The sequence below is a fragment of the Urtica dioica genome, chromosome 6, assembly GCF_054948205.1.
Source record: "Urtica dioica subsp. dioica isolate 48M chromosome 6, U.dioica_male_clone48M_v1_H2, whole genome shotgun sequence".
NCBI lineage: Eukaryota > Viridiplantae > Streptophyta > Magnoliopsida > Rosales > Urticaceae > Urtica > Urtica dioica.
Genome location: NC_142761.1, coordinates 42185604 through 42207626, shown reverse-complemented (window position 1 = coordinate 42207626; position 22023 = coordinate 42185604). Strand labels below are relative to the sequence as shown.

Below are 22023 nucleotides of genomic sequence, written 5' to 3'. Positions count from 1 at the left end.
TTTGTAGTATTGTTCATCCAAGGAAAATTATGCACAAACCTTGGAAATGTTGAATAATGAATCAAAATGTCAATAATTATGGATAATTCAAAAAAGCTAAAAGACGAAAATGATGTGCACATGTTCAAGTAGTAGTTATGACCGGATATTTTGATAATCGAAGACAATCATAAAAAACGACAAGATGGAAGAAAATTGAGATTTTATTGCAATTAAGAGAAAATTTGAACGTAACAAACATGAGAAGAAAACAAAAAATCAAGGAGGGAAGAAAATTAGCAATAATCCATGAAGATTATAGTTATCAGATCACAAGGATGCATATAGCGATCAAGAAAAAGTAAAGAAACCTCCACTAACCATTCATACGGAAATTTTCGATGACATGCTGAAATTTTTTGCTGATCTTATAATTTAAGGATAACTTGGCCGTTTCAAGTGTCAAAAAAACACTAGTGTACCTTACGATGTATGGTTATTCAAGTTTCTCACATGTAATGTATATTTTACAGATTTATAGTTTCTTTGTCGAGCATGAAGATCGCTTTTTCTGGTCAGCTGACGTACAAGGGCTCGAGTTCCATGAAACTTGTTACTAATTCTGTGTGTAATGAGAATTATGACGTGTTATTTTGTAAGTATTTTACTTTTATGAGGGACATTTACTTAGAAGATAGCTCTCTCCAAATTCATCATCTCAAGTGTGTTGGCTGAGGATTTCGGGCTCTTAAACTGCTTGCCTTGGAGGCAATTCAGTTGGGAAGAGTCTTTCGAGGAGTCGAGCATTTCTAATTATCGAAGGTAAGTTATTTTATCTTTGGAATTTTTTGTCCCTAATAACGAAATAATCCAAATCTTGTTACTACTTCGACTCGATCAAAGTATAACGTCCACACCAAACCAGAAGCAAAGTAATTCTTGGCTAGTGCCAAACGGGACTAGAAATTACGAACCCTTGAAGAAAGTTGAAGAAAAGCGTATGAAAATTCTCGAGAAGTGGATCGCCGGAGATAATGTCGAGGTAAGAAGATTTAGTCGAGATATTTACTTGCTCTCGGGCTCGTGATTGGCTATGCTTATGGTACACTGCAAAAGATTAGTTGAAACACTCGGGTCAGTATATCAGAAAAACATTCCTCACAGCGTATAATAGAGCCTGAAAGGATTGTGCTTTCCTCTTGTTCTCTCATATAAACATATCACTTGTCTTAACCTTTCTGAATATAAATGTATTTAAATCTGATTGTGAATAATTCACAACATTTCATGTTTCTCAAATAATTTACCATTATATAGATAATAAATTACTCTTTACAATGTCATCGTGCCATTTAAGCAATGTTTGAGCAAGCTCAACTCCACCGTGTAACAATTTTTTGGAAACAAGTATTGTGGGGCATCCAAAATATGCTCAGCATTTGGAAAATCGCAAGCATAACTTAACCACCATTATTATCAAAAAGAAAGAAAAAAAAAACAAAAAAAAACAATTTCAAAGCAATTGACTTGATGTAGAATGTCAGCGATCGACGTGACGTAGAACATCTGATTTTGATTCTGACACCAGAAACGGAGTTTCATTCGCCGACAACACAGCTATATCCGAGGTAGAAGTGTTGGAAGATCAGAAGGGACATCAGAACTTCCCTGCAAAGTTAAATTTAAGGATGTGATCAATCTTCGTAGTCCTTGTAATAATAATCATAATTATATTCATGTGAGAACGCAAATAAATAAATAAATATATCGCAAACCTCTAGAAATCTTGTGAGCAAGGCTGTGGTGCTATAGTTAAAGCCCTGAACAGGTTCTCCTTTGGTACGAGAAGCATGAAGTTGCTTTCTAACTTGAGAAGCAAGTGACTATATGCAAAATAAAAAACATGCAAATTAACAATTTCTGGTGAGAAATGTGCTCAGATAATTATCTTCATTGGCAAGTTATTCCGAAACAACACAAACCTTTCCTAACTCGACGCCCCATTGATCGAAAGAGTTTATTCCCCATAAGAAGCCTTGGACCGCGACTCTATGCTCATAGACCGCCAACAGCTGGGAATTCGTGCGTGTAGTGTTAGCTAACGAAATCAATATCTTCTTTACACACTTGATATATATATTGACAGGCCTAAAGGGCTCAATTTTTAAAAAAGGAAAAAAGAGCACACAAGATATATAGAGAGAAACCACGAACCTGCCCAACACTATAGGCATTCAATTGTGGTAGCATAATGCTAAGAGAAGGTCGATTTCCGGTGAAAGTCTGAAAAAACAGTGTCGAGTTAATATTTTTAATTCCCCGGAATCGGATTGATTGGGAAACAAGTATGGCTAAAAAGAATCACCTTGTGAGGGATAAGATCTGGCGAAACATTCTCCTTCTGTAGTTGCTCAACGGTCTATATGGGAAAAAAGAGTCTTCAATTAGATCGTGGACATTCGTTTTACTATTAGTTTTTTATTATTTATTTTTATTTTAAATAAAATATTACCTTCCCATAAGCAAGGGCATCTGGCTGGGCAAAGAAGTTGGACATGAGCTCGTCATGGTTGCTCACAACTTCACCTGCACAAGATACACGATATTTTAGCATAAAATAATAATTTATGGAAAAGAAATTTACAAAATCTAAATCTTGGGATGTAAAAAATGAACCTTTCAGGTAAACGGGTTGCTGACTTTTCACGACACCAATGAAATCACAAGGAATAATACGCCCCTAAAAGAGTGAAGTATATATGTAAATTGATGTAATGGAAATGAATCGACAATGTTCTTGTTTTCTGAAAAAAAAAAAATATTACTTTTAGAAAACAAAAATGTCATACCTGGTGTATCAGTTGGTAAAAGCTATGCTGACCGTTGGTTCCAGGTTCACCAAAGTCGATTTCACCAGCCTCGAAGGGAAGTGGAACTCCTTCGATAGACACACCCTTGCCGTTACTTTCCATGCTTACCTAAAATAATAATAATAATAATAATAATAATAGAAAAATGTATGCTGTCAAGATCCAAGAAAGAAGAAGCCTATTTGAAAATAACTAAGCAAATAAAAATCATGGAAAAAAAATACAAAAATTTAGCGATATAAGCCACATAAACATAAGTGTTTGTGTTTTAGCCAAAGTTTTGTAAATTTTTTGTAAATAGCCAAAAACTGTTGGAAATATTTCGTAAATAACCATATTTACTAGAAATTTACTCTGCATTTTTTGTTATTTTTATAGCGTAAATAAATTTATGTGGCTATTTACAAAAAATTAACGAAACGTTGGCTATTTCAAAATTCTAACATTTCATGTGGCTAGATAGCCAATGGACCCAAAAAAATACCTGTTGAATGTGTGGGGCAAGCTTCTCCAGAGCTTGTGTGTAAGGTAAAATAGCCTAATCAATAATCACCGAGTCAGTTTGACAGAGATTAAAAAAAATGAACATTGAAGATGATACAATTGAGAATCCAGAATAGATGTAATCACTTACCCTCGCTGGATATCCTAGAAATGTAACATTCCACACACTCAACAAACCCAAAAGAACCTGAAAATAACAGTGGAGTCATAAATAATCTTGTTAAAAGTAATGAGATTCCGTTTAAAAAAAATAATAATGAGATGTGACTTTCAGTTGACAATTTGAATTAATGTAATCAAGGTAATTAGCATCCACTATGTACTCATGTAGCAAGAAATTATTCTGAGCAGCATTACTTGGAAGTATATGTCATCCTTCCTGAAACTAGATTGGTTAAAATAACCCAATCCAAAATTACTTGATAATAATACCTGATATCAAGACAAAGATACTTGGGAACTTACTGGTATATTTTTCTCAAACGGCGCAGATTTGAAGTGTTGATCGATACTCGAAGCACCCTTCAAGAACCTTGAGTAAAGAAAAAAGAAAATGCACCAATAAAAAACCATAACCATGTAGCTTAAAAGGGACATTGCCAAATATCGAAACGAATTCTAATAAGAAGAAACAAAGACGAGTGACATACTTCTCGACAACTGAGAAACCATACTGAAGAGATAACGGCAACACGCCTACAGCGCTGCACACTGAATCAGAAGAGGCTTTAGGCATTGCAGACAAATCAACTGAAATAACTTGGTACACAAGAAAGAAAATCACTTACCACTGTACCGTCCACCGACCCAATCCCAGAAAGCAAATGCATTGTTGGGATCAATACCAAACTTTTCCACAAGCTGGACAGAAGCAAGCAAGAAAGATACAACAAGCTCAACATAAAGCAAAGAACCGATTCTCCATTATTGCTGACAATAACAAAATAAAAATCACCAAGAGAATGAGAAGAACAAAAAAAACATACATCGAGATTTGTACTAACTGCCACCATATGCTTTGCAACAGCGTCCAGCCTGAGAACAAATTAGAAATCACATGCCAGAGATATAACGAAATTACAAGCTCTAGAATATCCGATGATAAGAAACGAATAATAAGAGAATTCCCCAAAATACTAGTTTTTTTCTTCTTCCTGTTTCGCGAGGTAATCAGATATAGCCTCAAAGGTTGCATGTTGATATATGAGAAAAAGTGAACCACAAGAGTATATTTATAAATAAATTTGGAGCATTGGATCGTAGTAGTTTACGAACCCGAGAGAAGACGATATCCATTCCCTAAGGGTCCGCGCATTCAACATGGTTTCGGCTGTTGTGAAAGTCTTTGAAACGACAACCACTGCAAATCAAAAGAGACCCCAGAATCAGAAACCATAATCATTGAGGTGGGTTTTTGGGGAAAAACAAGACTTGTCTTTTTACCAAGGGTGGTTTCCGGGTTTAGCCCTGCTATACTCTTAGCAACATCAACCGGATCAACATTTGCAAGACTGCGCGCATAAAAAATAAAGAAAAAAAAAACCATTTAACTAATTTAAAATAATTAAGACTCAAACAATCTGTTACTATTTGTTGAAGCAAAATACGTCTTACAGTCTTACTTGATTATTTCGATGTGAAAAAAATCATAATCAGACACATTTTTTTTTCTTCTACTAGACAACTTAATTATGGAAAAAGGTGGTTCCAAGAGATTCTAGATTCCACCCAGAAAAAAAAAAAAAAATTAAAAAAAAAATATAAAAAATAATCAAATAAAACGCTCACAATCGAAGCAGACGTCCTCCTGCTGCTTCAATAGATTCCGGATCTGGAAAATAACACCCGATTAAAACCATAATAAGTATTTTGAACGCAGATTAATTATCCAAAACAATAAAGTACTGAAAGAAAAAAGAGCTCAAAGAGTAAATTTGTGCTATAGCAAAACCTGTCTGAAGCGCTGTATGAACAAACAAAGGACCCAAAAAGCTTCCTCCGATCCCAATAGCGATAACGTCTCTGAGCGCTTTTCCCGTGGCTCCAACCCAAGAACCGTTGCGAACCCTGTCGGAAAAATCCTTGATCTTGTCTAGAACATTCCAAACATCGGTGACCACGTTCTTCCCGTTGCTATGAATAACCGCGTCTCGAGGACTACGGAGAGCCACGTGAAGAACTGATCTGCCCTCTGTGCTGTTTATCTGAAGGATGTCGAAAAAATTTACCTCAACAATGAACATAACAGAACGTTCTAATAGTACGGAAAGTAAGTCAGCGTTCATATTAAAGCCCGATTAAGCTAGATTTCGATTAACATAGGAGGAAGAGCTTGATTAAGATAAAATGTTAGACTTACAGGCTCTCCTGTAAACATGCGGTTTATTTTTTGTCTGAGATTCGCTGCCTGAATTAAAAAAAAAAGTTTTAAAAAATCACAGAAATTACTTTAAGAAGTTCAAAAATAAAAATAATAAAAAAAGTTCACCTCTGCCAATTTGAATAGCTTTCCAATTGTTTCGGCTGTGGCATTCTGCCGTGAGTAATCTAATAACAGCCCATCATACACACTGTAAATGACCAAAAAAAGTAATAGCATATTAATTGTATAGCTTAACAAATTATAATGCCACATTTATTGAAACAATTAAGGTTGATTAACGCCTTAAAAAGGGTATTGTTATCATACACCATCATAGACTGGCATCGCTTTTCATCAGCCATTAAATCACGCAAATGTGTCTTTTTGATCTCTTGAACATGGCCCTGATGAAAAGATATAATTAGTTAAAGTCTTAAAAAAAATTAAGAAAAGCAATGATCTTTATGGTAAAAATATATGCTTTCATTCAATTACCTTCAAGCCACTCCAAGCTTCGGTATCAGATATCAGAGCCGTCGAAGCCATATCAACAAATTACTAAACCCCTATCGGTATAACACAAAACTTAATTAGAAAAATAGTAAGACGAAATAGTTTTACTTTTATTAATTCAATATACATTGAACAATACTTGGTTTATCCCTCACTTGATTTATCTTCCCTCTCTTTCCCCAATTCTTCATTCAAAAACTCTTTCAATTTCCCATATTTTATCAAGCGAACTCTAAATCATCGATAAATTAATTTCAAAGAATACAGCTTCGCCCAATAATCCAATAATCAAATGAGAATTGGCATCAAAGAGCTCAATTTCACCAGCAACTAAACCGAGAACGATTGAACACACACACACACACACACAAACAAAAATTATAATCTCAGTCACAGATCATCTACAAAGCTACAAGCCTAATTATCGCAATTCGAAAGCATCGGCTTCATAAATCATGATCCAAACTCAACAGTTTGACCGAATCCAACGATGAAAAGAGACAGACGGTAATTAAAATTAAAATCAAAATCAACCAAAAAGATGACAAATACTTGAATCGCCGACGCCACTGAAACCTGAATCCATTGGGACGTACCTCGAAAGAGCTAAATTAGAAGATGAAAACTGTAAGTCGGAGATTCTTCGGAAAAATCGAAATCCTTAGCCAAACAAAAGAGAAGCTATGCCTCACGTGGTAACGGAGAGAGAGAGTGAGCTCAACTTTATTAATATAAATATTAATACTATTAATTATTATAATATTCGGTGTTTGTGAGATGGGATAGCTTCGGGTTTACGGTTTCGCGACAAGTGGCCCTATTACGTGGAACTTGTGGGACATCAGTGACACACACTGAAACTGATGCCAAATATCGCATGGGTTGAGCCATCGAGAGAATATAATAAACTTATAAAGAAGCTGACTTTGGGGTTCAAAATAATATTAGAAATTAAAAAAAGGACTTTTTTTTTCTAAGAGAGAGAGAAATTTCTAATAAATTATGAATGTAAAACTATTAAATGGCATCATTCATTCCCTTCACGACCGTGTATATATATAGCTAAAAATTGGAGAACTATAATTTTTGTACCAAAATGTATTTAAAGCATTTATTGCGAATAGCCTAATGGCTAATACTAATTTCGGTTCAAATAAAATCTAGCTTTTGCGAAAAGGAGTTTTTGGGGGAATGACGACTCCTAAAAGAGTCGTTGCTCTTAAATTCAATTAATATAGATTATTTCTATTTGATTTCAGCTTTATTAAATATGTTTTTTAATAATAGAGTTCGTGATTACAAAAATTGATTTTTATAAAAGTTTATTGTACTTGTGTACATCCCTCATATTAATATCCGCACCAAGACCTAACTATTTTCTTCACAAATACGTCTCTATTAATAAGCTTTTCCGCATCAAGGGCAGATTACTGCGAATCTTCTTGATTTTAGAGATGGCAAACACCATGGAAGACTACAACTCAGGTAGTTCTTAGAAGAGTCGAGTATCTGGAAAGAAGGAAGAAGCGAATACGTGATTGTCTTTCACGGTGAGATAATCCCTGATTGATCTCCTGGAGGGTGGTTTCTCATCAAACCAGGTCTCCGATTCACAATGAGTAGCATTTCTTCTCATTTTGTTGGAACTCAGATGGAAAAGGAAAAAAGAGCTAAAAGATGGAGCGGACCAAACTCTGTCTTTCTCGGCATCGGAGCTCTCCATGGATGAAGAACCCCTGTCCCAACCAGGGCGGCTTTCGGACGAGGAAGTTCTGGTGGCCAAGATTCTTTCGAAGAAAACTATAAGGAGATCGACTCTCGTTGCAATCCTGTCTAGAGTCTGGCGGGGTTCTGGTAAATGGTCGGCAAAGGAAGTTCTTCCCGGCCTTTTCTCTCTGCATTTTGCTTTGAAAAAGGACAAAGAAGCCTTCCTAGCTCGCCGGCCATGGACCGTCAGAGGGGCTCAGATGGTGGTCTCACTGTGGCCCAAGCACAAGGCCATCGTTGATATGGATTTGACCAAATCTTTGTTCTGGGTCCGGCTCTCTATGCTCCCGCCAGCCTATGTCCACGATAAGAGCATCAGGAGGGTTGCCAGAATGTTCGAAACTCTTTTGGGTTGTAACCTGAAGGTGCATAACAGGTATAACTCGTATGTGCGAATCCAGGTCGAAATAGATGTGACCTCCCCGCTGCTACCTGGTTTCTTCGTGGATAATGAAGACAAGTCCTCCGCTTGGATTCAGGCTAAATACGAGAACGTGGGCCTTTTTTGCTACTTATGCGGATGTTTGGGACACAAAAGCATGAAGTGTCACCGAGAAGAAGCTCGTCTGGTCCGGAAAGAAAATTTCTTGAACGTTGCTGCATACGGACCCTGGATGGATCCGAAATCTGATATCCTGGATTGCTTCGAGGCTTATCATTGGAGCAAGGACTCGGGGAAGAATCATCTCAGGAAGAAGATGAAGGTAGAGACACTAAGAATGAGAGGCGGGTGAGGCACAGTTTCGCCACACCGCGTGGAAGACATCTGATGCACCGAAACCGAGAAAATGAACCCTCCTTTCTGGACGAGGATGGTACGCAGATTGGTCTACGGGCCACAGATACAGTGCGAATTTCCTCTTCATTTGATGAAAAAGAAGATCGACCTCTGAAGCGGACAAAAGGCATGGAGAGGGTTACTGAACATGGGACTCATTTTTACACGTCTGGGATTACTGTCGCCCCTGCCACAAATTTATGAGAGGCTCGAGGAACCATCTCAGCGAAGGGGGGAGGAAAGGGCAAAAAAGACTTCCCCTTTGAATTAGGCCTGGGCCCATCCCCCAGCTTAGGGCCCCCTGTGCCTTGCACCAATTCTGGGCTTGGTCAGGAGAAGTCATCTGAAGAATATTTGGGCCGTTCATCCCTTGCTGGGCCGGCTAATACGTTTGGAGAAACTGGGGGCCATGATGTTCGATCCAGGGGTACTGAGAATCCAATGTTTATTCCAGACCCACAGGTTGTTACCAATGTCAAAGAATCCTTTGAACGAGTCTTCTCTCCCACGTCTCTCGCCTTGAGTCTGAGGAAGAGCCCATCCCCAAAGACTAAGACTCCGACTGGAGATCGTCGGAATAGCGTTAAGCCGAAATCCGGAAAGAAGCGGAAGTTGGGGGTCACTCCTCTTGATCAATCGACCTTTCAACAGAATTTTGGTATGATCTCACAAACTGAAAAGTTTTCCTCACTCTGCCCTTCAGTGCTTTCTTTTCCCAGGGCTATGGCTGAAGGTGGTTCCTCGACGTCATTGGCGACCATTGCTGAGCAAGGGCACCATGAGCTATGATAGGCGTTATCTAGAACGTCCAGGGGATTGGCAACCCCGGGATGATGGAGGCCCTTCGTTTCCACGTGACTATGCACGACCCGGACTTTGTTTTTATCTCCGAGTCTCGTATCTTCCCGGCTGCAGCGGAAAGAGCGAGAATTTTCCTAGGTTTTGGGGGATGCTTTGCAGTGGAACTGGTTGGGCGGAGCGGGGGTTTGGTGCTTTCGTGGAAAGAGGATGCGAATGTGGGAATTGGGTCCTTTTCTAGATTCCATATTGAGGCCCGAATGGTGACTAGTCATGGTATTGCTTAGCAGTTTTTGGGCCTCTACGGGAACCCAGAGACGTCAATGAGGAAGTTCACGTGGGAATTACTGAAGCGAGTTTGTGAGCTTGCACATGGTCATTTCCTTAGCGGCGGTGATCTTAATGAGATTCTTTTTACTCATGAGAAGAAGGGCGGCAACACTAGGAGTCCAGGACAAATTGAGGCCTTCCGTAAGGTTTTAGATTAGTGCAAGCTACAAGATATTGGGTTTGAGGAACACCCGTTCACTTGGAGGCGGAAGAAGGGGAAAGATGTTACTTGGGAGAGGCTCGATAGGTGTGTTGCTAATGAAGAGTGGACTTTGTGTTTCCCTAGAGGTCGGGTACGCCACCTCAACCTGTGGAAATCCGACCACCGCCCGCTTTTGCTCCTTCTTGAGGGGGTCGGTCGGGCTTCAACCAACACCCCGAACCATACACGTCGTTTATGTTCGAAGCCGCTTGGAGCGATGAAAGCGGATGTGAGAAAATCAACAAAGAGCATTGGTCGGCGGATATTCCCATAGCGCTTCGAGATTGTGCGGAGGCCTTGGCGAAGTGGGGACGTAACAAGTATCGTAGTATGAAGGCAAGCATAGAAAAACAAAGAAAGGTACTAGAGGCTCTAAACTCCTCTTTCTTGGATCCGGGTGAGGAGACTATCAGGTCCGAGGAACGGAAGCTAGATTGTATGCTCAACAAAGAAGCTACATATTGGAAACAAAATAGTATAACTGAATGGTTCGTTAGTGGAGACCAGAACACAAGTTTCTTCCATCGAAAGGCTTCCAGTCGTCGAAAGAAGAATAGAATCACCGGAATATACGACTCGAATGGCTTATGGACCAATGATATGGTGGAGGTGGAAGGTGTGATTTCCTCTTACTTTAACGATATTTTCTCTTCGATGGGCCCGAGTAGAGAAGAAATTGATGAGGTCACGTGTTGTCTCGATCTGGTCATCTCCGACGGCACAAATAGAGTTTTGACTAGGAATTTTAGTGAGGAGGAAGTAAAGGTCGCTTTCTTCGATATCAACTCTTCCAAAGCTCCCGGTAAGGATGGTTTCTCCGGTATGTTTTTTCGGAAATTTTGGGACATCATAGGCGTTGACATCACCTGGGAGTGTTTGAGCATCTTAAACGGGGACAAAGAGTTCAGATACTTTAACGATACGTCTATTGTCCTTATCCTGAAATGTGTTATACCGACCCGGATGCAAGATTTTTTACCAATCAGCCTATGTAAACGAAATGTACAAAGCGGTGGCTAAGTGCATTGCTACTCGACTCAAGCCCACGATGCCTCTGGTGATATCGGAAAATCAAAGTGCCTTTGTGGGTGACATGCAAATCACGGATAACGTTATTATTGGGTTTGAAGGGCTCCACACAATGCGGAGAGGGCGGTTTGGAAATGGTCAATACGGGGTGCTAAAACTGGATATGTCTAAGGCGTACGAAGAGTCGAGTGGAGTTTCATTGAAGCCATTATGTTAAAACTCGGATATGACAAACGTTGGGTCCGACTCGTATGAAATGTGTCCGCTCGGTCTGTTTCTCGTTCATCCTCAACAGCGAAGTAAAAAGTGACATCATTCCACATCGGTGACTCCGACAAAGGGACCATCTCTCACCTTTTCTCTTCCTCTTTTGCTCCGAAGGGCTCTCCGGCTTCCTTCGACAAGCGGAGATCCAAGGAAGTATTAGAGGAATTAGATTTGGGTCTCCAGGTTTGACAGTTTCACACCTTTTCTTTGCGGACGACAGCCTAATTTTTTTCAAAGCCTTGGAGAGAGAAGCATCAGCAGTTAAGAGTTGTCTCACTAAGTATGCAAAGGCTTCGGGGCAATTTGTGAATTATGAGAGGTCCGAGGTGTGCTTTGGTAAGACGGTGAAAGAGAGGCCGAATGGAGAGTGGTTCGGGTCTTGGATATTAAAGAGACCCCGGGTCATGATCGCTATCTTGGCCTTCCCATGACGATAGGTCGAAGTAAAGTGGAGGTTTTTCGATTCCTCAAAGAACGAGTGTGGAAAAGAGTCAAAGGATGGAAGGGGTCCTTTTTCTCCATGGCCGGTAAGGAAGTGATCATAAAGGCGGTGTTACAAGCTATCCCTAACTATGTGATGCAATGTTTTAAGCTTCCGAAAAAAATTGTTTCAGATCTCCAAAGTATGGCGGCAAACTTTTTGTAGGGTATTATCGAGAATAAAAAAAGATGCACTGGGGTTCATGGCCGAAGCTGTGTGAAAGAAAGAAGAATAGTGGACTAGGCTTTCGGTATCTTGAGTGGTTCAATCAAGCCCTCTTGGCTAAAAGTGTTTTGACATTGATAAAACACCCGGACTCCTTGGGTTCTCGGGTCTTAAGAGCTTCTTACTACTCGGACTCGGACGTGCTTAAAGCTTCGGGATCTACACATGCCTCGAGCCTTTGGACCGGTTTGTTATGGGGCAGGAAGGTCATTGACCTTGGGTCCAGATGATGTATTGGCAACGGTAATCGAGTGGATGCTAGAAACGGGAGATGGATTCCACGAGCAGGTAACTTTGGGCCCCACCCCGACTCTCTGATCCCGGAAGGAGCAACGGTGGCGAGTTTGAAAATTCCCGGAGGCCTCTGGAATGAACCCCTCATACGGGATTGGTACTCGGAAGAGGACGCCATGGCGATACTTCGGATCCCGGATGGTCTTGAGGATCGGGAGGACTCCTTGGTTTGGCGTTTCTCGGAGGACGGGGCGTATTCTGCAAAGAGTGGATACAGGCTGCTTAACGATCTTCATCCAAAGGGAGATGCCTCGAACCCGAGGCCAACACTCTGCGGGTGGACAGATCTGTGGAAGCTCAGAGTTCCACCGAAGATTCGCGTATTTCTTTGGCGGTTCGCTAGAGGCTGGATTCCCGTGTGTCAGAACATAGCAAGAAGAGGCATGAATGTTGAACCTCGGTGCATGAGATGTGGAGTGGCTATTGAGACAATTTTCCATGCCATATGGAGTTGTCGGAAGATCTCGCCTCTATGGAAAGTCACCGGGTGGTGGGCGATCATCAAGGAAAGATTCACATGATATATGATCGGATTCCTTTCGATTATGAAAGAGAAACTGTCCACGGCGGACTTCGATTGCTTCGTGGTACTTGCATGGAGCGCTTGGAATCGAGGCAATGACAACCTCTTCATAGGCCGAGATCGGAACCTAGCTGATGTTGTCAACTGGTCGGCTGGTTTTTTTGGACGACTATCGGCAAGCGCAGTTAGGGGAGATTAAGGGAAAGCCGAGAGTCGTCATCTGAACTGGAGTCCTCCCCCGATTTACGTGGTGGACCTATCAGTTGACACGGCCGTTATGAATGACCAACAGCGATGCGGAGTTGGCAGCGTTTTCCAGAGGAGCACGGGTGGGGTGCTGGCGTCCTTCGCGTTCCCCTACGCCAGGCCGTTTACCCCGCTGATTGCTGAACTCCTTGATATCCTGAGAGGGATCAAGCTCGCCATTAAGCTGGGGATTCAAAAGCTTATCGTTCATACAGATTGCATGATGGCGGTTTCCATGATCGCCGGCGAGCGAAGGAGTTGCTTGGAGGCTGGTGCGATCGTGGCCGATATCATATCCTTTAAAGTGTTTTTCTCTGGTTGTAATGTCAATTTTCATTCGAGAAAGTGTAACTTAATAGCCCACTGTTTGGCTAAACGAGGTATTGGTGCCTCATCGGACTTGCATTGGGAGGAGTCTGTTCCTTCTGATCTCACTTCCTTTATTTCGGCTGATATGCCTTAATCCCAGGCGTTGTGCCATTTTCATTAAAAAAAAAAATAGGGACATTTTTTTACCAAAAATGATAAAAATCCATTGATAAAAGTATGTAAATAAAAAGTCTATTTACTATTATTATTTTTGTTATTTTTATTTTCTCAAATACTATTGTTTTATACTAAGCAAGTCTAAAAAGGGGAAATTCTCTTGCAAATTCACTACAATGCCCAATTGAACTTGTGTTGGACGTTCAAGGCTATAAAGGAAAGGGCTTGGAATTTTATTTTATTTTTTTCCAAACCCAAAAGGTTGAGGATTAGAAAAACAAAATAAATAATTTTACCAATTTTATTTGGTAAACCAAATATTATATATATATATATATATATATATATATATATATATATGAACCTCTGTTTTCAAGAACCAACATCAACAATGGTGTCGAATCGCAGAGATCACCGATCTATTCATGTGCTTAGCCAGATAGGTTATCGAGATCTTTGCGCATAGCTAAGAGATGAATCTCAATGTCAACAACGCTCAGGAACCACCGATTTGTAGAAATCAAAGTCCACTCAAGTCTTCTCAATCGCGCCCAAAGCCGGCTTAATAGGCCTAAAAGTTCTTTATTTTTTGCTCTTCTGTAAAAAAATAAATAAATAAAAGGATAATTTACAAGAATACCCCCTGAACTCTTACTCGATTAACGAAGTGCACCATCAACTCGGATTTTCATCAAAAATTACTCTGAACTCCTATATGTGTTCACTTTTGCCCCTTCCGTCAAATTTTTACTAACTCTGTTAACAATTTTATGACGTGGATGTCATATGTGACTTAAATTATATGAAATTATCAAAATACCCTCTATTATTTCAATTTCTTCGCGCGCGACTGCTCTCCGGGCTCGTCGGCGCCTCCTTGCCCTTCGCCCGGGTCTCGCGACCGATCTCCCAGCTCGCCGGTGCCTCCTCATTTTTCGCTTGCCTAGCCCCCGCTCCAGATCCGGGTTCTCCGCCTCTGCTCGCGCACCAGATCCAAAGCAACCCCAGCCTCTGCGCGAACCAGTCCGGTGAGACTCGCCGTCCTTGCCCAGCCCCCACTCCAGATCCCTTGGTCTCGAGTTCGTCGAGCTCTTCGTGGGCGTCGGTGCTTCCAGGGTTCGGGACCTATTCGAGAAGGCCCTCATGCATCGTCTTCATCGACGAGATCGACGCCGTCGGCCGCCAGCGCGGGGCCGGCATGGGCGGCGGCAACGACGAGCACGAGCAGACCATCAACCAGCTATACGCATATATATATGTTTGTTAAAGCTTTGACATAATGAATTTTCAAGCCAGGAAAAATGAAAGATTATGTTTTGATTTTGGGGGGAAATTTTGATACTCTCATTCTGTGCATACTGGCGCAGGAAAATAAAAAATTAATGATCTTGTGATAGTAATTACGTGGCTTGAGGATAAAAGGAAAAAAAAAAGGGTTTATAGGTAGAAGAAATGAATTCGATCATTTCGGACCAACCTTTCTATTTATGTGCTGAAAACTGAGGTTCACAGTGAAGCAATTGTATCGTGTTTTTATAAGTTTTTTTGTGAAGGAGATTATATGTTTGTTGTGGTTCTGAACATGGTATTTTGGATAAGGAAAACATCTTCGTTTGTGTTCATTCATTCTTGCTTCTTTAATTTGGCAACTGAAAATTAATCTGATGCTGCTATTTGATGAACAGGGTCTGGTGAATCTCGATCGCTAATGAGAGATATATCGAGTATTGTTACTGACAGACGAGATGAGTTCAACTCTCTAAAGCTGATGTTTATGTACAGAAATAGTGAGAAAATGCTAGCAAATGCTATTGGGGCTACGGATAATGAAATTACAATTTTGTTTTACCATCATTATGTGGCTTACAAGTATCGAGGAAGGCTTCGAGCACAAAGTGTTATGTTTTCAATCCGTTCTCAGATTTCAGTTCCTCCTGAAGAGATTCCTCTTAAGTTTCTGGGTAATCCAGCGGAGTTAAAGACGTTCCTTGATTCGACCGATAGGGCATTAATTGTCCTGGAATTAGTTGGCACCGTTTACTTTATTTTTTTTTTTTAGATTTGAATTAATAATAATAAAAAGAAATTGATATAATAGAGGGTATTTTGATAATTTCATATAATTTAAGTCACATATGACATCCACGTCATAAAATTGTTAACAGAGTTAGTAAAAATTTGACGGAAGGGGCAAAAGTGAACACATATAGGAGTTCAGAGTAATTTTTGATGAAAATCCGAGTTGATTGTGCACTTCGTTAATCGAGTAATAGTTCAGGGGGGATTCTTGTAAATTATCCTAAATAAAATTGTTCAATGATTTGGTTATTGAAGTTAGCAGCATGTTCTTATTATAAATATATTATCATTTTCGTGGGCTTCTAGGCTGAGCAATTGGGTTCAAAATATTTAGGATCCTACCAACAAGCTCATCATATCGTGGCGACAGAAGATGAACCACATGAGGAGGCAGCCCAATAGATCTCGACGACGGAGGAGGTGTACCACATGTCCCCTATAAACTTTTGTTAGTCCCCGTTCATTTTCATTCACTATCAATGTGGGATTTCTAACATTTAATATTTTATTTATTTCAACAAACAAAAAATAAAGCTATTGTGGGAAGGAAAAACTATATATAGGCATATAAGGGAGAAGCTATTTTCGACCAACATTACTCCATATACTCACGAGGATTCGAATTTTTATCTATCTCTATACATATTTCTTCAAAAGACCCCTCTCACAAATGTGTTCCATTGATTCAAATGAACATCTCGTTAATTCAATTGAGCACAAAGTTAGTCCACACTTGCGACTCTATTCATCCAAGAACGGCTCGAAAAACTTGGTGTCAGTATTCATAGTTTCAAAAGGCGAGGGATTCAAAATCAAGCACTTCATTGAATTCCGAAAGCAGCATGGGAATAAAACTCTTAACGTAAATTCTTCTCTCATCTTAACTTCTCATCCATGTTGTATGTTTAGTCAAGTATAAGTTACGTATTCTTTTATTTTATGCAATTTTAGCATGCAATTCCGAATAGAACCATGTTAAGTCCACTATGAGGTCCGCGAGAGACTCCACTTCAGATTCATTCCATCCACATAGGTTCACGAGAAGCGTTCCGGGAGGGAAGGGCTCACATAAAAAGCTTAACCATATCGCTTGAGTAATTCTTATTTCTTTTCATCTCCACAAATGGAGTTAACAAACTTATGGTCCTTCAAAAACCAACTTATGAGCTTAACATTACTTTCTTAACAATGAGAGACTTAAACACAAACACAAACACAAAACAAAAATCTTGTAAAGAAGAAGACCATTGCTGCTTTCCTTGACAAACTTATTTAAACCATATAAAGCGTACAAATACATTGACCCTTTATAACTTGCGGTACAAGTTACCAATGTTACTGCTCAGACGATTGGCTTCAACACATACATCTTGCAGCCATGGGAATTCACCATCGCCGTTAAGTTTCCCACAAATCTGTTTTTCAATTTCCGGTGCTGAAAAAAACGACACACACGAAATTGTTACACCGATACGATACACATATAATTAAAGACTTTAGTGGCATATGATGAAATGTTTATAATCAATACCTCCCAAAGATCTCTAGCTTCCACTACGCTCCCGAGCGGGATTCCAATGTCGTCCCAGTTGGCTGTGACCAGATAAGGAGTCGGGCCTCGGTTGACAAGAACCAAAGCTACCCTGTAGCCTGACAAAGGGCCGGCCCAAATCTGTAAGACAAACATAACGATTATCGTTAAAAGGCTTTTTTATTATTATTATTATTATTAATCCGTTGTTACCTCTTGATCTCCTTCCATTCTGACCTTCTTGGCTTGGACACCGAGTGAATCTGTTTGTAGAATCAGTGTTCGGTCAATATAACCAAATAAAGAAGTCATGTTTGATTATACAGAATGAGAACCGAGAGTGTGTATTAAGCTTGATACCTTGGTTAACCGCGATGACCTCTTTATTTGCAATGATCTCCATCGTGTCTTTCGTCACATTCCTCACGTCACAGCCAAGAAGAAGAGGGGCCTAAATGCAAGGTCCGCGCGTGAATTGGACGGCCAATGAATATTGCGTTCATTCATTTGAGATAGATAATTTTCAAAAGCACAAAAAAATAAATAAATCTGAAATACCTTTGAAATTGCCCAAATGCTGAAGTGGACCATGTACTCGTCTTTTGTCATGCCTCCGTTTCCAACCTCGAGCATGTCCGGATCTGTTGGAGTTCGGCGTCGAGGAATAAAGCGAGAATCGTGAATTATGTATCATAATTGAGTTAGAGATGATTTTTTGCCGGAAACTCACCATTCCAACCCCCGGGCCTAGCAAGCGATGCATACACGTCATTCATGTCTGCTCTCGACATCATACTATGAGAGAGATAGAGAGAGTCATTAGAAAAACATATCCCTCGACGAATCTCAAACACTAAGGCAGTGTTTGAAAGCCAACAAAAAAAAAAAAAAAAAACCTCTAACTTCTTCGTTGCTTTGTTTGGATCGAGTAAATTCAAAAAAAATAAAAATAAAGGTCCAGTGGCTATCTAGCCATATGAAACGTTAGAAATTTTGAAATAGCCAACGTTTCGTTGATTTTTTGTAAATAGCCACGTAAATCTATCTACGCTATCATAATAATAAAAAACGCAAGAGTAAATTTCTAGTAAATATGACTATTTACGAAATATTTACAATAGTTTTTGGTTATTTACAAAAAATTTACAAAACGTTGGCTAAAACGCAAACGCTTAAGTTTATGTGGCTTATATCGCTAAATTTTTGAAAAAAAAATGATGGAGAGAATGTATAACTAAAACATGAAAAATCAAAATCTAAGGTAATTCTCGTATACACGAGTTTTTGTTTTCTCTTTTCTTCACTATCTCACACAAATGTTCTTTCTTTCCCTCCATAAATAATCAATCTTTCATCCATTTTTTTTTTTAAGCACATCCAAACTCAAACAAGAATATAGTTAATGAATATCTATCATGTTACTCCTTCGAATTTCGCTCAACTTTCGAACACAATTTATAACTTGGATTTTCACCAAACTTTTCCTCGCCATTATCATTTTCTTGAGTCATATCTGGGTTTTAAACGAGGCCTTAAACGTGATCGTACCTATCCCATGTATCCTTTATGTCGCCAGTAGTTCTCCAACTGTTTCCAACCTTGGCGCCCCACAGAGCCGGATGCATATCTCCCCTAGTTTACAAATTGAAAAAATGATTATGTCAAATAATTACAAATATTAACAAAATAAAATAAATCACTAAAAAAAAATTGTGGCGAGCTTAGTTTACCATTCACACAAAGAGAAGAAGATGGGGCGACCGGCGTTCATCAGCGCTCGGGTCATTACAGGATATCTGCGTCAAATCAGTGATCAGAGATAGTGACAAAACAAAAAGGTCGTGAAAATCGTCACATGAACATTTGGTGTTTATTTTCTGTTTAAAATGGTCAACCTTACGGTTGGCTTTGATCCGTCATTATAGCAATTATCATACTTCAGATAATCGATACCCTGCACAAAGAAAGCAAAAATTCATGGCTTGAAATAAATAAATTAAAATTATGATTTTGTTTATTAAGAATTTCAGATAGAACATATCATCATATTCATACCCAAGAAGCAAAGGTCTTCGCATCATGTTCCTCGTGACCGAGCGAACCAGGCATGGTTTTGCTGCAAGTGAAGTACCTGCAAAAGTTTATTTCAAAACACCAACACTTTATATCTTGGTTCTAGAAAGAATTTATTCAAAAAATAAAAATAAAAATAAAATTGTAGAGATTTTTTTAGTGTGTTTTTTACCCTGCATCTGAATATATCCCCAATTTAAGACCTTTGCTATGCACATAGTCTGCAAGAGCTTTAATTCCAGAAGGAAATGTGGACTTCTTTGGAACTAAAGAACCCTGAAAGTATAAAGTCTTTTTTGTTCAATCTGGTGATTTCAAAGCATTATTAAATTTTGCAGCGTAAAAAAATTTTACCTTGGCGTCACGAGTTAGTTCAGCCCAGCAATCATCTGAAATATAAGAAAATATATGGCTGCCTTTGTAAACCCATTTGTTGAAATAAAAAAAAAATAAAAAAAAATCTAGGCTTAATTAAACATTTAAACATACCTATGTTAACGTAGGTGTATCCAAGCTTAGCTAGACCAGTGGACACCAAAGCATCGGCTGAAAGAAAAAAGGAAAATAATTAGATAAATAAATAAATTTATATACACCTTCAATTAGTGCTCTACTTACCTGTTTCTCTGATCATTTTCTCATCAATTTTGCAGGCAAAGTGGTTCCAACTATTCCACCTATGGATCAATATGGATCAAAAGTAAACAATTACAACAAATAGTCAGTAAGGTAACATAAAAATAAAATATTAAAAAAAAAACTCAGCAAGACCAACTATACTGCTTATGAAGTAGAGTAACACGGTTATTAGTGGTATTGAACTAAACACCATAAAGACAGATCATGTCAATTTTTTTCAATAATCAAAAACACTAAATAGTTTCATGCAACTTCATATATCTTCTCCCTGAAATTGAAATTAAGTAAAAGAAGATAATTACAATTCACAAGGCAAATCGAGGGACAAAACAAGTATTTCTCATACAAGCAAAAAGGATGAGTCTTTTTAAAAGAATCCCTCTCTTCTCTCTCTCTCTCTCTCTCATATCAAGTTGAGTGAGATCAAGAGAGAGGGTTTGGGTTTCTTACCCCATTGGAGGTGTTGAGCCAAGACCATTGGCAAGCAAGTTTCTTCTGTACTGTTCATCGACTTCCATGAATCTTGCTGTTGAAGTGAAACCAGAAACGCAAATCACCACCAGAAAAAATGAAGACACTGACAGTGACAGAAAATGATTCGCCATTTTCGAAGCCATTTACTTTGGCCTCTTCGCTTCTTTTGAAGCTTCTACTTGTTAGTGACTGTTGCTATATGATATAGAAGGAAAGGTGTATTATATTACATTACTGTCTTTTATAATTTTTTTTGTTAACCCGGAAGGAATAATTGAAGATTTTTATATATATATATATATTAATCTGACTCTGATATGATGTAGTCGTTTTGGATGATGAGGATTATTCAACATTTCGAAAGATAAGGTGGTCAGAGACTGTGATGTGTTTTCTTGATACTTTATTGATAAGAAGCAAAAGTGAATTTGTATACACTAAAATATCTCTATTTTGCTTTTTATATTACACTACCTTCAAAATTGAAAAATTGTATAGATCTTTTTTTTTTTTTTTTTTTTTTGAGTAGGTATAGATCTATTTTAAATGTAGACAAAAATACCAATCTCATACATAATTGTTCATTTTTCTCCTTCTCTTCTATTGTTTCTCTAGTCAAAACTCAAACCTTCTATGAGGTATCATAAGATTTAATCTCAAAACCAATTATTATCAATAAATTGAATAACTTGTAAATTGATAAACACATGTGGCTACATTCTTTGTACAAATTCCTGATATTTCTCTCAACATTTCAAAAAAAAAAAATTGTCTTCGATGTGGTGGATTGTAACGTCGCAATAAAGTAAAGACCCTTTAAATAATGGATGAAAGTTCAGTGACGCTCAAAAATTTGTACTCATTTTGATTAAAGTGAAAGAGACACCAGAAAGTCCTAAAAATAACGTAGCTATAATTTATGAGCGTTGTTATTTAGTTCGAGTACGAATTTGAGCGATCCATGCATTTTTTTACACATGGCACTTTTTAAAACACTTTTTGATGTTTAATGCTTTTGGGTGGGGCTCGTGTAAAATCGTGACTACAAAGCATTTCCGATAATTTATGGCGAGCCTAAATAACTTCGCGTGTTTATTTATACTTCGTGATACGTTTATTATTTTGGCATTTTATTCCAACTTCTGATTGGATTTTCATTGTTGACGATTTTCAACCCGTCAAAAATTGGCGCTAGTAGACGATATTTTAATCTTTCCAAGTCTTTTTTCCAAAAATAAAAGAGATTTGATCGGACAATATAGGACTCGTAGATAGAGTTTCGATGTGAAAGTTGTTGAACCAGACAACTAGATTCAACACAAGGAAAATCCTCAGCCTCTTCGACCGATTGGAGAGAACGAACAAGAGTAACTCCAACAAGGCAATCCTCCAAAAAGTTCATTTATGGAAATTTACTATATTTGAAATGTTGACTGTATATAGATCAGCACTAGTATCAAAAGATGGAGAATATATTTAAAATCATGCTTCATACTAGCATTATCAAATATTCTACCGAATATTATGATCTTGGTCAAATTTATGTCCCTTACTTTTCTTGTATACTATTATT

General features: G+C 38.7%; 3 protein-coding genes across 4 annotated transcripts; 1 reads left to right on the top strand and 2 right to left on the bottom strand.

The window, feature by feature from the left end:
* Nucleotides 1-1262: 1262 nt before the first annotated feature.
* Nucleotides 1263-6971, bottom strand: LOC149394324 (Sugar isomerase (SIS) family protein). Its single transcript, XM_089616815.1, has 23 exons — nt 6825-6971; nt 6211-6281; nt 6043-6119; nt 5842-5923; nt 5713-5760; nt 5305-5557; nt 5142-5184; nt 4797-4864; nt 4629-4713; nt 4340-4388; nt 4142-4214; nt 4004-4064; nt 3819-3885; nt 3484-3540; nt 3334-3387; nt 2829-2957; nt 2656-2719; nt 2492-2565; nt 2345-2398; nt 2194-2262; nt 1962-2051; nt 1755-1862; nt 1263-1647 (listed from the first exon to the last, which is right to left on the bottom strand). Exons 2-23 carry the CDS (start codon nt 6259-6261, stop codon nt 1597-1599), a joined length of 1707 nt encoding a protein of 568 aa, XP_089472941.1. The 5' UTR covers nt 6262-6281; nt 6825-6971; the 3' UTR covers nt 1263-1596.
* Nucleotides 6972-13199: 6228 nt separating this feature from the next.
* LOC149394323 (uncharacterized) lies at nt 13200-13631 on the top strand. The gene has a single exon (XM_089618309.1). It carries the CDS (start codon nt 13200-13202, stop codon nt 13629-13631), a length of 432 nt encoding a protein of 143 aa, XP_089474435.1.
* A 3166-nt stretch (nt 13632-16797) lies between these two features.
* LOC149394322 (alpha-galactosidase 1-like) lies at nt 16798-20698 on the bottom strand. 2 transcript variants are annotated; one of them, XM_089616856.1, is made up of 15 exons: nt 20427-20698; nt 19956-20014; nt 19827-19883; nt 19692-19726; nt 19510-19613; nt 19320-19395; nt 19160-19218; nt 18995-19060; nt 18813-18896; nt 17995-18059; nt 17823-17905; nt 17625-17715; nt 17478-17527; nt 17265-17405; nt 16798-17212 (listed from the first exon to the last, which is right to left on the bottom strand). In XM_089616856.1, exons 1-15 carry the CDS (start codon nt 20591-20593, stop codon nt 17156-17158), a joined length of 1194 nt encoding a protein of 397 aa, XP_089472982.1. In that variant the 5' UTR covers nt 20594-20698; the 3' UTR covers nt 16798-17155. The 2 variants fall into 2 exon arrangements, with proteins under 2 accessions (XP_089472982.1, XP_089472981.1); XM_089616855.1 differs by having other exon boundaries at nt 16798-17168; nt 20427-20695.
* Between the last annotated feature and the right edge of the window lie 1325 nt (nt 20699-22023).

Bases quoted from the DNA above. Each gene is read 5' to 3' on its own strand.
- LOC149394324 (XM_089616815.1), bottom strand. From the start codon at position 6,261: ATGGCTTCGACGGCTCTGATATCTGATACCGAAGCTTGGAGTGGCTTG. The intron at 4,065-4,141 runs GTAAGTGATTTT...CTTCTGATTCAG, and splicing joins GGTCGGTGGACGGTACAGTG to TGTGCAGCGCTGTAGGCGTG. The intron at 3,886-4,003 runs GTATGTCACTCG...TCTTTACTCAAG, and splicing joins GGTTTCTCAGTTGTCGAGAA to GTTCTTGAAGGGTGCTTCGA.
- LOC149394322 (XM_089616855.1), bottom strand. From the start codon at position 20,593: ATGGCTTCGAAAATGGCGAATCATTTTCTGTCACTGTCAGTGTCTTCA. The intron at 19,727-19,826 runs GTATGTTTAAAT...CTTATATTTCAG, and splicing joins ATACACCTACGTTAACATAG to ATGATTGCTGGGCTGAACTA. The intron at 19,614-19,691 runs GTAAAATTTTTT...TTATACTTTCAG, and splicing joins AACTAACTCGTGACGCCAAG to GGTTCTTTAGTTCCAAAGAA.
- LOC149394323 (XM_089618309.1), top strand. From the start codon at position 13,200: ATGAATGACCAACAGCGATGCGGAGTTGGCAGCGTTTTCCAGAGGAGC.